Genomic DNA, 13,449 nt, shown 5'->3' with positions numbered 1-13,449 from the left:
GGTGGCTTTCCTACCTAAACTACTTTAGTGACACCCTTCCATTTAGGATAATCTATAACCCCTCTGTACTTTTACCCTCCTCCCCGTCCATCGAAGGAGGAGGAAAGGCTGAATCATCTGCGTCCTAAGAGGGCCCTGAGCTTTTATGTGGAAAGGACTTCAGAATTCAGACCTGATGATCAGCTCTTCATTGGCTACGTGGGCAAGATGAAGGGCAAAGCCGCCCACAAGAGAACTCTGTGAAGGTGGGTCATTTTTTGCATAAAGATGTTATTCGATGGCAAAGAAGGATCCTCCTGAGGGCATTAGGGTTCATACCACCAGAGCCAATTCTACCACTTCTGCTTTGGCTAGGAATGTACCTATTGTTGATATTTGTAAGTAGCAACTTAGGCTTCCCTCCACACTTTCACAAAACATAATTGTTTAGACTCTGAAACGAGGAGGTATTGTCTTTTTGCCCGTTCTGTGTTACAGGACTTATTGGTTTAATCAGTCAGGCTCCCACCTCCTAATGCTGGACTGTTTTGGGATTCTATTCAAACGGTGAGGAATGCAGAGGTAGTTGTATCCATCAGAAGAACAAGTTACTTACCTTCGGTAACGCCTTTTCTGGTGGATACAGCATCTATCTGTGGATTCCTCACGGTCCCACCCGCCTCCCCGTTGCCTGTCTGGCCATACCAAGAGTAATGTGGGTTGTATTGTGTGTGTGTGTGTGTGTGTGTGTGTGTGTGTGTGTGTGTGTGTGTGTGTGTGTGTGTGTGTGTGTGTGTGTGTGTGTGTGTGTGTGTGTGTGTGATATGTTGTTTTTCACCCGTTTGCCTTGAAGGCACGGTAAGAAAAAGTTGGTGAAGTTGACGTCAGCCCTTCTTCTGGCTCAGATGACGTCAGACGGAGTTGCATGCGGAGCCATGCAATTGTGAAGTCCTCTTCGACATGGAGAGCTAGATTTTTTTTTTACGTCAAATGCTGGCGCATTGGGCGAATTCAAAGGTGAGGAATCCACAGGTAGATACTGTATTCACCACCAGAAAACGTTTAACAGAAGGTAAGTAACTTGTTCTTTAATACCAAACATCTTTGGTTTCATTGAAGCCATCATGTAGCTGGGTAACTAGTTATCACAAGTGCCCAGTAGATATCCTGAAGATGGCTTCCCTTTTCACTTGCAATGTCTAAAAATCGACAATCATAGGGGCATATCTGCTTGTGCAGATATGTCCATACATGTAGCATAATGCGCCCTGCCCTGGGGCTGTAAGGCCTGCTGAATGGTGACTCACATATATTGCATGTGTAGTGTTTGCAGGTATGGCACACAGGGGGTATGTCATGTTGCATTATCATTTGTTTGCATCATTTCACGCAGCTTGCAGTGGTAGTCTGCATGAGTGTGGTGAGGGGTCCCTTAGGGAAGCACACTACTGGCTGCAGCCCTTAGGGACCCTCTTTAGCACCTAGGCCCTATGTACCAGAGGTACCATATACTTGGCACGTACAAGGGTGCTAAAGGTCTTGCCAAAGATGAACAATTGCACAACTAAAGGGGAAGATCTTGCACTGGGGACCTGGTTAGCAGGAACCCAGTGCGTCAGTTACCAGGCAAAAGGTGGGCGGTGATCATGTCTAAAGGGGCATTTTATTTCTTTTAAAAATGATTAACTCTTGTTAACCAACAATTTCAAAACCAAATGATGAGTCTGAGCCTCGAGTGTTCTGGAATAGTGTTATCAGCCAAGATGGCTTAATTATGGTGCAGGTCTGCTGATAATGATTGCTGAGCGGTTTATAAATGCTGGTGATAAATACTGTGCTCTTGTCATAGTAAATACGAGCCAGTGTTGCTCCGTTATTTATTACATATCTTTATAGACAATCTCATGTCCATGCGCTTAAAGTAAAGACCAATCAAGATAAGAAAGATGAAATATGGAGAAATATACAATATATTGCACCATACAAAGTTTACAAAAAAAAGCCAACCCTGTTTTTAATATCTATTGCAGACAAGCTTAAAAGTTTTTGCATTTGTACGTTTTAAAATGTCATATTTAAAAACTAAACCTGTTCCTGGAAAAGACTAGGGTAAAGAGCAATTTGATGTAAGTTTCTCTGGTTTTATCCAATAGTTTTACGTATACTTAGGATGCTTCCAAAACACAAACTTGGTGTGCTTTAGTCTCCAGTAATGCCTACTGTAGCTGGGGGTAATTTATTGATCTGAGATCAGGTATGAAACTTCAGTTCGAAGGGGCTATATGATAACTTCTCTGTTTCCCTACAGTGATGCCAATGGATGCACTTTAGTTTGGTATTTTGTTCTGTGGGTGATGATCACACATTAGTAGGCTGGAAATATCTATGGAGATCTGTAATAATCCAGCATGTGTATTGAGTCTAAAATGTTTCTCTTGGTAAAGGTCATGGAAATCAAAAAATGACTGAAAAAAAATAATCCGAAGGTCGTGAGTCATCTGGATCGGAGAGTCGCCACATTGGAGGCAAAGGATGAGATCAGACAGATATAGCAAGGGCCAGTTTGAACAGTGTGCAGTAACCTTCAGCTGAAATCGAATTGAGACTGCTTAGAGAATTTGAAGAGAGATTTTGGCCTTATAGTCATGCCCCCTATAAATACAACTGAACGTCTGAGGAATACTAAGGAGTTTCCACCAGAATGAGATATTTGGTGTAGATTCTGATGCACAAGTTGTGTGCCGCAGAATCCTCATAAAGAAATATAACTTTGATGTGCTGTAGAGGCTAATGCTATTAGAGTTGTCCAACCCTGGGGAGAGTTGCTTACTAAAGTGGCTGGAAAGTAAAAGCAAATATGTGAATCGTGTGAGTGGGAATTAGAGACAATAGAGAAAGAAACAGGTGGCTTTCAGCTTTTTTTATCGTTTCCTATAGGAATAATGGTTGAACGTGAGAATAAGATGAATTGTTTTTCTCAGCAGGATGACACCAGTGAGTGTTAAATTGAATTTCCAGAGTGACGATTCCAAGTGATCGGTGTTAATGAATGTTCTTTACAGTTGTTTCAGACTTGCTCTACTGCCATTGGAGGATTTTCTCTGGTGTATTTTCTCCCTGTATAGGAATGTGACAGAGCTATGATGCAGTGTGCTTTCGGTGTTCCAATGAGATGGTTCTAAGAAAAGAGTGATTTGCTAGGCTTCTAAAGATCTATGACTTACCTTAGTGTTCCTTCATTCTTTTCCTGTAGAAATGGGCAAGATCTTTAGATTTCAGGGTGTACAGCGACGTATAAATAGAAATTTAGAGGTCTACTTTCTTGCTTTTACTTGGAACCTGGGTCTTTTACCCTGCATTGCACTTTCTAGAGTCCTAAAGGTTATTTCAACTTTTCATATTGATGTCCCAGAAGCTACTAGTAGCGGCCATAAGCAAAATCTGAGAGGTGGTGACTTTGCCTAACCCATGGACTTATAGGTCTATTAACAATTAAGTTACCTCACCCTGGCTTCCACATCATTTTTTACGTCTGTCTTTAATTTGATGTTAGTAAAGGTTCTTTCACTTTTACAAACAAAGTATCAATTTGAAATCAATAAAGCCTTTATTTCTTTTCATAGATATGCTATTGGTACCTTGTTTCATAGTTAATCTTACAAAGAAGACCAACTGATTGCGATTCAAATTTTTGATGGAAATGATTGAGATGAGTGAGGATCAAAAATCAACGCAGGGTGAATCTGAGGAAACCTGCCCACGTTACTCAGCACTGAAAGAACTCCTTTGGCTTTGAGTAAAGGAAATCATCAAATTTTACATCCTGTGCCTAGTCTCAGAGCCTTTGTTGGAAAAGGATCTACATACTTGTGAAAGGATAGCCCTACCTATATGTGTTGGCATGTGTTGGAAAATGGGTTATTGGTAGGGCAGGTAGGTACCTACACCTAGCAACAAGCCACAAACCTCCACATAGGTACAGTTAGGTCTCAGTAAATTAATCCCAGCTCTACCCTTGGTAGCTTGGCATCGAGCGTCAAGGCTTAACTTAGGAGACAAAGTGTAAAGCATTCAAATATCACAAAACAGTAATTAAATAAAACACAGGAAACAGTTTAAAAATCCAAAACCAATTTATAAAAATAGCTTATATTTTTATCTTTAAAATGACACAAAAACGATTAAAATCGGTTCAGGGGAACCGGAGATATGAATTTTTAAAGTATTATTATTTTCTAGCGCTTAGAAACAAAAAGCGCCAATCGGGTCATCTGGTTGCACCAGGACCGGGGCAAAGTCAAACTTTCAGGCCGACCGCGATGGAGCCCTGCTCGGCTACAAGTCGCGGGAGCCCTCGGTTAAAAAGTTACCTTCTGACTTAGTCTCTTTTTTGATGTTTTTCTTCCCCGGGACGAACCTGCCAGTTGAATCCGACCTCCTGGAGCCCTTGTCCGGATACGCGATGTGGGTTTCCTCGGTGGAGACTTTTACCTTCGGACTTAGTCGTTTTTTCGAGATGAAAATCCTTCGACCGGGGTAAACCTGGATCTTGATCCGACGTCCATGGAGCCCTTCTCGGATACGATGGCTGGGAGGTCCCGGTCAACTTTTTACGTTCGGACTTAGTCTCTTTTTTGGATGTTTTTCTTTGCCGGGACGAACCACGAAGTCAGGCCGGGTCGCGGTTGAGGAAAGCCGGCTAGAATTTCCGCGGCGGGTCGGTCCCTCTCTGGAGCTTTTTTCCAAAAATTCTCAAATCTTTTCCAAACTTCTGGGGCTTCACCCAGATGTTCTTTTAAGGTTCTTTTGGGGTCCACAGCTCACCCCAAGGGTCCAGAAGTTCTGTGATGGTTCTTGGGGGGTGCGAACTTCAACTCCCAGAATGCACCTGGCGCAAACTCCTTTTTGGCCACTGGACAGTGGTCAGCTGGTCGCTTTCTTCAGGAGTTGGTGCAGGGGACTCTGGTTTAGCAATTTTTCACCTGTAGCAAACCGGGAGTCCCTCCTTGAACCAGTTGAAGCCAGGCAAAGTCCTTCTTGTGGTGAAGCCCAAGTGTGCAGCTGGTGCAGTCCTTCTGAGTGCAGGGTCCAGGTGCAGGCCAGGGGTCCAGCAGGGCAGTCCTTCTTCTTCTTTAGTTCCTTTCTTGTTGAATTCTGGAGGGGATCTGAGGTGTGGGTGCAGGTCTGCCAGTTTTATCCTTGCTCCTGGGTGAAAAGCAGGGGGGCCCTGGTTCTCCAATCAGGGACAGGGTCGTCCCCCTGTGATGACCACTTCCTGGGAAGTGTGGCAAAAATCCATCCCAGAAGGCAACAGTCTCTAAAAATCCAACATGGATGAATCTGATTTTTGGAGGTTACATCTGGCTGAGCCCACCCACTGGTGTGGCTAAAAATCATAAACACACCCCTCTCCTGCCCTCTCCTAATCTAATCAAGGGGGCACCTAGCTGTCTGGGGTTGCAGGATGTGGGGGTGTTGCTGGGTGCTGCAAATGTCCTTCTCTGCCTTTGAAGACCAGTTTGGCAGCCCTCCCCCTTCCTGCCTCACCATCTGCTGAGGGGAGATTCTCTCCCCCAAGCACATTCCTTTGTGTGAAGTATGGCCACTTCACACCTCATCAAGGCAGCCTGGCAGAAGCTGCTGCAGGCTGGCCAATCAGAGCTTAGCAGCAAAAACAATGCAGAGCTGAAATTGGCAACTTTTTAGGTAAAGTCTAAACTTTTTACCTGGACAAGTTATATTAAATCCAACAACTGGAAGTTGTGGGATTTATTACAACAATCAATTTGATACCAAATTCTTGGTATGTAACATTTAAGGAGACTTTAAAATTTAAAATAAAGTCTGCCAATTCTAGCCTATGAAGGCCATTTACTTCAATGAGGGAAAAACGAATTTGGCTGTTTTTACCTCACCAGGGCTTATAAATCTATTTTTATAAAGTCCCTGCTTATAGTTACATGGCACCCAGCCCTAGGGGCACATAGGGCACACCTTAGGGGTGACTTATATGTAAAAATAAGGTAGTTTAAGACTTTGGAAGTACCTTTAATTCCAAAGTCGAATTTGCATATAACTTTAATTTAAAAGCAGCCAGTAAGGCAGGCTTGCTTTTAAAATGACACTGTGCACCTCAGCAGTGCACCTAGGTGTGCACCACCTATGCTGTGGTCCCTAAACCTACATGCCCTACCATATACTAGGGACTTATAGGTAGGTTAACTTAGCCAATTATAATTAGCCTAATTTGCATTTCCATTTTACACAGAGCACAGGCCCTGGGACTGGTTAGCAGTACCCAGGGCACCTTTAAAGTCAGTAAAACACCAGCAAAAAGTGGAAAATGGGGGCAAAAAGTTATGGGGCCTCTGCAATCAGCCCTGTTTTCTCCCAGCATGTCTCTAGATTATGCCTTTCAGGGCATATTGACCAAGTGACCGTCAGATGTATTCAGTTTTGAGGGGAAAATGGATCCCCTTTTCTGGGCATTACCATATTTTCACCAGAGGGGGTGCCTTCAGTAGGAGGAGCTATGTTAAGGTGCAGCCTGTAGGAAAGTGGTTCTTTTGACATGGTCACCCTCCCCACTTTTTGTTTGGTTTCTGGTGTAATTTGTCTGAAAGTGCACTGGGGTCCTGCTAACCTGGACCCCAATGTCAGATCTTTCCTCCAAAACTGCACAGTTGTTTTTCCCAATTGGCAAATCCTTTAGCACCCACTGTAAGTCCCTAGTAAATGGTACCTAGGGCTCGGGGTACCAAGGAGGGTCACTAAGGACTGCAGCATGAAATGTGCCACCCTAAGGGACCCCTCACCAAGCACATGACAGGTTACCATTGCAGGCTGTGTATCTTGGTGCAGACAAAAGTGAAAACACGACATGGCCCACAGCCTACACTGCTTGCAATATATGTAAGTCACCTCTCTAGTAGGCCTTTCAGCCTAAGGCCCAATGAAATATGACATGTCAGGGCATATCTGCATCTGTCGATTCTCAGACATAGTGACCAGGGAAGCCATTTTAAGTGCATGTGCTGGACACTGGTCGGTACGAGTTTCCCAGCTACATGATGGCTTCTTTGAATATAGGGATAGTTGGTATCAAACATCTTGGATTAATAAACCTTCACTGATGCCAGTGAGGGATTTATTAATAACTGCACTTAGAGGGCACCTTAGAGGTGCCCCTTGTAAACCTACCAGTGTGTTGACTGACTAGTCCTGAATTGTTCAGCTGCTTTAGACTTGTTTCTGGCCTCCCAAGATTAGAGCCAGCACTTTCGAGGGACAGAGACAAAAGCCTGTATTAGGCGGGGATGTTAGCACCTCACCCAGGCAGGGTGGATATTTCAGGGTGGGAAGCTTCAAAAGCCTAGCTGCCTTTATAATGTGCCCCAGGTCTCTCAAGACGGCAGAGATGACGGATTCCTTCCCCCACCCCATCCTCCTTACTGATCCCACTTTTGGTGGCAGAACAGGTGGGAAAATTGTGAGATTAGGAGGTGTGCCCACTCCTAAAGTGGACGAGCTGAAGTGGACTGTACTTTTTAATTTCCTCTATCTTGTTTGGAAAGGAATTAGGCCACTAGAGTTAGGGATATGTCCCCGTACCAGGGGCTGTGGTCATAAGAAGTGTACTCACCCTAAAGGTGGTCAGCCCCTTGGCTACCTCCTGGTACTCCCTGCAACACCCCTACATTGAGTATTTAGCTGGCATCCCTGAACCATAGAATTCAGATCCTGAGACCCTAAGAAGAAAAGGGCAGAGAGGAGTCGCACCTGCAGAAAAGGAAATGCAGCAGCAGCTGACTTGGTACCAGCCTGCCTGTTGATCTCAAAGTCTGCTCAAAAAAATGACTCGTCCTGCAGCTGAGCCTCCATGAAACCAAGAGGCCTCTGCATGCAAGCCCTCTCTCCAGCGGCCTTGTGGTGAGAGAAAACCTGACACGTCCAGCAACCACTGCACCTGTCGCCCACGACCCATTCTGTGGTGGGCCACTGGTGCTAATGATGTTCACTGGCTCGCTCGAGCCCACCCTAGTTTCACTCCTGCTAGACTCCTCAACTACACCTGCAGCCTCCACACATAGGACCCCCTTACCGCAAGTGCTCCCAGACAGAGGAACCCGATGCCTAAGGACATCCCTGCATCTGTCGTCCCTGGGCCCTGGAAGACCAAAAGTCTACAACCTACCTGCTTGTTATCCCCGACTGACTTCCTTGCCAGAGTCTGCAGCCTGTCTTCATGAGGACCAATTCCCTTTGAAAAGCATTGGGCACCCAATGCCTTGCTGCACCCAGCTGCCTGGAGTGACCTGCTGGGGTGGTTCTGATCAGTGCCCATTACTTACCTTAACTCAGATATTGGCCTCGTACATGTTTTGTTTCACTGATGACTGAGATAAAACACTCATACACTGATAAAAATCTCTGGAATGCGCTTCTTAGTCTAAAGACGACTTTTATTAAATCATGCTGCATGGTTCGTAGAGGAGATTAGCATGCTGAAAGCACACGTTTAAAAATGGTCACAGCAATGACATAAAAAGATGTACAAATGATTCCCCACTGCAGTATACACAGCAAGTGTGTGTGTGTGTGTGTGTGTGTGTGTGTGTGTGTGTATATATATATATATATATATATATATATATATATATGTAAGTATATATATAAAATCTGTCTATCACAATGCAAAGCAGATAACAAGAATTGAAAAAATGCATCACCATGAGGCACGGGCAAATCTGCGTCATCTCCCCCTTATCAGCATCAGACCGCCAGATCCCAGAATTGATCATGGCGAGAGAACGAGAGGGAGATCAATTATCCTCACAGGAAGGATGACACCTCAGTGTCCTGATCATGTCCGAGATCTGAGTCTCTCCCCGGTCCATCTGGTCTCGGCCTCTTATATACTTTAATCAAACGAGAGGATAAGTCTAGAAACCTACTCACACTCCATAGGTTTATTATTAAAAAAAAAAAAAAATGCTGGCTACTTCAGGTCAGCTTTGAAAAGAACACGTCTGAAATTGACCAAGATCCCAAGGTGCCCTTTCTCAAAACAAAACCGTTCCCTGCATACCGTAAACATCATTCCAGTACATTCTTATCAGCCTAAGCTCTTGGTGAGAAAGAGCACACAAACATGCAGAATAAAAACATGAGCACATTGTCTAACGTGAGCATGGAAAAATACTTGCAGCTTTTAACGTGACATTGGCTAATGCTAAAGTCAATAGGCATCATGAAGCTGGTGGTCACTAATGTGATGGTGTGCTGCTAGGCTAAGTGCAACGTGGAGTCAGTGGTCGAAACACAAATATCATTACGGTAAGCCATTGTTAACTGTGTGTGCTGATTATCTGTTTTTCTCCATAGGTTAACATTGAAGACCTCTGAAATTGCACTGTCGAGTTTAGAAACAAAGTATTTATGCTTGAAAACGTACTTACTATGTAGCGAAGTTCTTTGGTTTAAAATATATATAAACAAAAGTATTATTTTTCTAAGTGTCTTGGATTTATTCTTTGACAGTGTGTCATTTATTACCTCTGAGTACAACAAATGTTTAGTACTACCCTCTGATAATCCTAACTGCTCTCTCATACTGCCACAAAGTAGAGCATTAGTCTATCTGCACTGTGTACTTTTTAATGCACCATATAGAGTGCCAGCTTCCTACACAGCCACACTTCTCTTCCAAAAACCTTTGAACCCACCACTAACCAGTAGCTAAGAGTCAAAGGTGACTCGCCCTGAAAAACAAGGCTGGTGGCCAAATCATTTTGAGGTATCCTCAGTCTCAAGTGAAGTAAAGCATCCAGTATGCATTTCAGCTGTAGGTTAGGGGGCACCTTGAATTAAAAAGACATGGACTAGGAAAAATGTTACGGAGAGCAAACCGTTGATGCCACCAGTGCTGCTGTATTACTAGCCATGCAACAGAAGTGGATGGTGGACACATTTATGATTTCGTAGAACATCTCTAGTGACTTTTTAAGAGTAATACCCTTGCTTTCTCCAAGAGGACCAAACCAATTGGAAAATCGCAACCTAGTCATACCTACTTTAAGTGAAGAGTGCCTTCTGCCAAGTTCTTGCTACTTTGTGTGGGGACGGCGGTGGATGGAAAAGTGTCAGCAGCAACTCTTTCCATTGATGGCTTGGGTGTAAAAACACAAAAGGTTTGATGTTTAGAGTCTCATAGGCAATTATCTTGGTCAGTCTAAAATATATCACCTGGAAATAACTACTGTAGAACATCGAGTCTTTTGTGGTGATAGGAGAGGAGAGCATTGGAGCAGCAACCTAGAAGGCTGAGTGTGGGGTGGCTCCAGAAGGTGCCAATCCAGTTACAGAAAATTGCTGCATAACTCTGGTCTTCAGTAGCAGCATCCAGGTCAGAGGTGGACTTATGTTCTGTGTGCAATAAAGAGAACAGATTTCTTCAGACAAATAAATCCTAAAGACCTGCAAGAGTACCATATCTAATGTATGTTAAGAAAATAAACACACATAGTATAGCCTAAAAAAAAAACTAGAAAATTGTCACACAAGACATCAATAATTCCTGTTCAAAGCAATGCAAGTGATTTAGATTGAGCAAACCCAACACAAAGAGTGTGTCCCTAAAAAAAAAAAAAAAAAAAGCCCCTAGGTTTAATTATTCAGGATGCCAATGAGTACATATTTCTCACTATTGTTTCTGTAAGACTCCTAATTTACCAACCCATATATTAGATAGCATGTTAAATATGAGACTTGCAGTCTGCATAATAAAGTCACATGGGTGTTAGCAAAATGTCTTTCATTGGTTGCTGTGCATTACAGAGGAAGGGGAATAATACAGGTTCTGCCTTGACAGCCGATAAATCTTACCTCTTCCCCTTGGTATTTTCCTTATTTGGTGTTCTCTTAATAACCAGCATGTGACTTAAATGATTGAGCAGTGGTATTTTGATAAAAAGACCTATGTTCCTGAAATATGTAAAACACTTGTACGGAAACATACTCACTATTATTACTTATGCCAGCTTCCTCCACAGCATCACATACACACACACACCTTTTCAATCCTTTACAAAAGCAGAAGAACAAAGGAATTTGAGGAGCAAACTACTAATTGTTGTATCTCTGCTCGTACTGGCTTGTAGTTTATATGCTTAAAGAAGTATCCTGCTCACCCTGTCGGCTTATTGCCGTGTTGCCCAAAATCCCCAGTGTCAATACAAAAAAGGACAAGTCCCATTGGGTCACTCACTGAAATTAAGTTGAAATTGATTCCCAGTCAACAGAGACTGGGCATAATTCTGTCACACAGGAAGTTTTCATCTTTACCATCTATTGCAGTATATCCACTGTGGTTACTGAAGATACTTTCATGCAGCTACACAGTCCCAAATGCATTTTGTTATATTAGAAAATCCTGTACGTATGGCCTCCCCACCATTTTACAGAGCACTAGGGATTGGAAATCCTATTAGAGGTAATGATTAGTGCACTGAGAAACTGTCAGGAACAGTCTGCATCACTCATTGGTGGCATCAATCCACCTGCCTCTGCTCAAACTGTGTATGGGTTTTGTTTATCTACGAGTTTTATTGCGCTAGGAAAGTATTTCCCTTTGAGAAATACACCTTGGTACACAGTTGGTTATTTTATATTGGGTATTTTGGTCACAACGCAAACTCTGCCAAATTTATTGGAAACCCATTATATTCTACCAGGATCAATGTGTGTGCATTTTCAGAAAGTGATCAATACCACTTGATTTTTTTTTTTTCAGTTTCATGTTTTTATGTGTTTTGTTGCAGGTCATTACACTTCTCTTATATTACTCCACAATGAGCAGTATACGGCCTGTGGAAATCCAGGAACTTGACTTCAATATTCAGGTGAATTTTAGTTTGATATTTGCAGGGAAAGTAAGATTTTGGTTTTGATTTGTTGTTCTTACATATATTTCCATGTAATGAAGTCAATAGTCTAAGTTACAATTTGAATGCAAACTTAATACATTTGATATTTTTTTTTTTCTTTTTTTTTTCTTCAGTTTCACACCCTTTCCTTTATTTTTAATCAATGTAGTTGACTTTCTGATAGATGCTCGTAACTGCAGATTTCTTACCTATACAATATCCTGAGGCTGGATCTGGAACCTTTCTGATGGATACAACTACCTGTGGATTCCTCACCTATTGAATACCCCCCATTGCACCAGCACTCAACGGAAATCTTCTTCCTAGCTTCTGCACGTCGACGTCACAGTTGCCCACGCGACGCCGTCTGATGTCATACAGGCAATAAGAGGTCCTCGCCGACGTCAGTTCCCTTTTTTCCGTGCCATTCGAAACGGTTATCTTTGAGGGAGCTACTGTTGCTGTTCGACAGTTAGTGTGTTTTTTGGATAGATTTTTTTCTTTGAGATTACAATGTCGCAAAGAAAGTCAGGATTCAAGCCCTGCCGTGAGTGTGGGGGCAAAATGTCAGTAACGGACCCACATTCTGACTGCTTGTGGTGTCTTAGTTCCGATCATGATGTTGACAAGAGCGATTCTTGTCAGCATATGAATCCTAAGGCCCTGAAAGAGTGCGAGGCCAAGCCTTTTCTGGCAAAGTCGAAAAAGAAGGAAAAGAGAAGTCATCGAAAATCCTCGTCACCAAAGTCTCATCGGCGTAATCGGGACTCCCGGCGTCGTCGAGAATCACGGCGCCGGTCGAGTAGGGAGAGGTCTCGACGTCGGAAGACTTGGGAAGTCAGTCCCACTGTCACTCCCCAGCCGCCGACGCCGTTGCCTTCTCCAGCTTCACCGACTTCGCCCGTGTCATCGGGCCAACCACCTTCAGTGTTTGAGGTTCCGCAGCCTCAGATGTTTTCTCCGTCTTTGCAGACGTCGAGACCAGCGTCGGTGTCGCCTTTGAACCAGTACCCGGCTTTCCCGGCCCATGGAGCTGATAGTACCGCATTTTTAAATGCGATGTTTTCCATCTTCCAACAGATGGATCCAGGTGGTGGACCGGCTGGTCCTTCGGGCCCTTTGGCCTTCAACATGGGTGCTCCGGCTCCGCTTCGACCAGCACCCTTTATGCCCTTTCTCCCCCTGGGGAACGTGGGCTCGGCGCCGGTATCGGCTCCTGTGGCTCCTGAGACTTCGGCTCCGACCGCTTCGGCTCCGGCGGCTTCGATGTTACAGCCAGTGACGCCGTCTAGACCTACGACTCCGAGGCAGTCTTCACTCCATCCGGTTCCTCGTTTGGTGCCGAAGAGGCCTATGGCGCCTGTAGACCCGGCGTCGGACGGATCCGAGGATCGGCGTCGTTCTTCGATGTCCGCTGACGCCATGTCGACGCCGAGAATAGAGGGACAAAACCTGGAGGAAGGAGAGAGTGAGGACTCTCGTGAGGGTCTCCATGGACTGGACACTGCTAGTGGCCTAGATACCTCTCCCGAGTGGGACTTGTCGT

The 13,449-nt window shown here is 44.0% G+C and overlaps 1 protein-coding gene across 11 annotated transcripts in view; it reads left to right on the top strand.

Annotated features, from left to right (window-relative positions):
* The window catches only part of NUMA1 (nuclear mitotic apparatus protein 1), a 443,588-nt gene that overhangs the window by 88,020 nt on the left and 342,119 nt on the right, over positions 1-13,449 (top strand). For all 11 annotated transcript variants that reach the window (XM_069203745.1, XM_069203747.1, XM_069203751.1 and 8 more), the window contains one exon: positions 11,799-11,879. In XM_069203745.1, coding sequence (XP_069059846.1) covers positions 11,799-11,879 — 81 coding nt within the window. The remainder of the gene's footprint in view (positions 1-11,798; positions 11,880-13,449) is intronic.

The sequence above is a fragment of the Pleurodeles waltl genome, chromosome 8 (genome assembly GCF_031143425.1).
Source record: "Pleurodeles waltl isolate 20211129_DDA chromosome 8, aPleWal1.hap1.20221129, whole genome shotgun sequence".
In the NCBI taxonomy this organism is placed as follows: domain Eukaryota; kingdom Metazoa; phylum Chordata; class Amphibia; order Caudata; family Salamandridae; genus Pleurodeles; species Pleurodeles waltl.
This window is presented reverse-complemented; position numbering and strand designations above follow the sequence as displayed.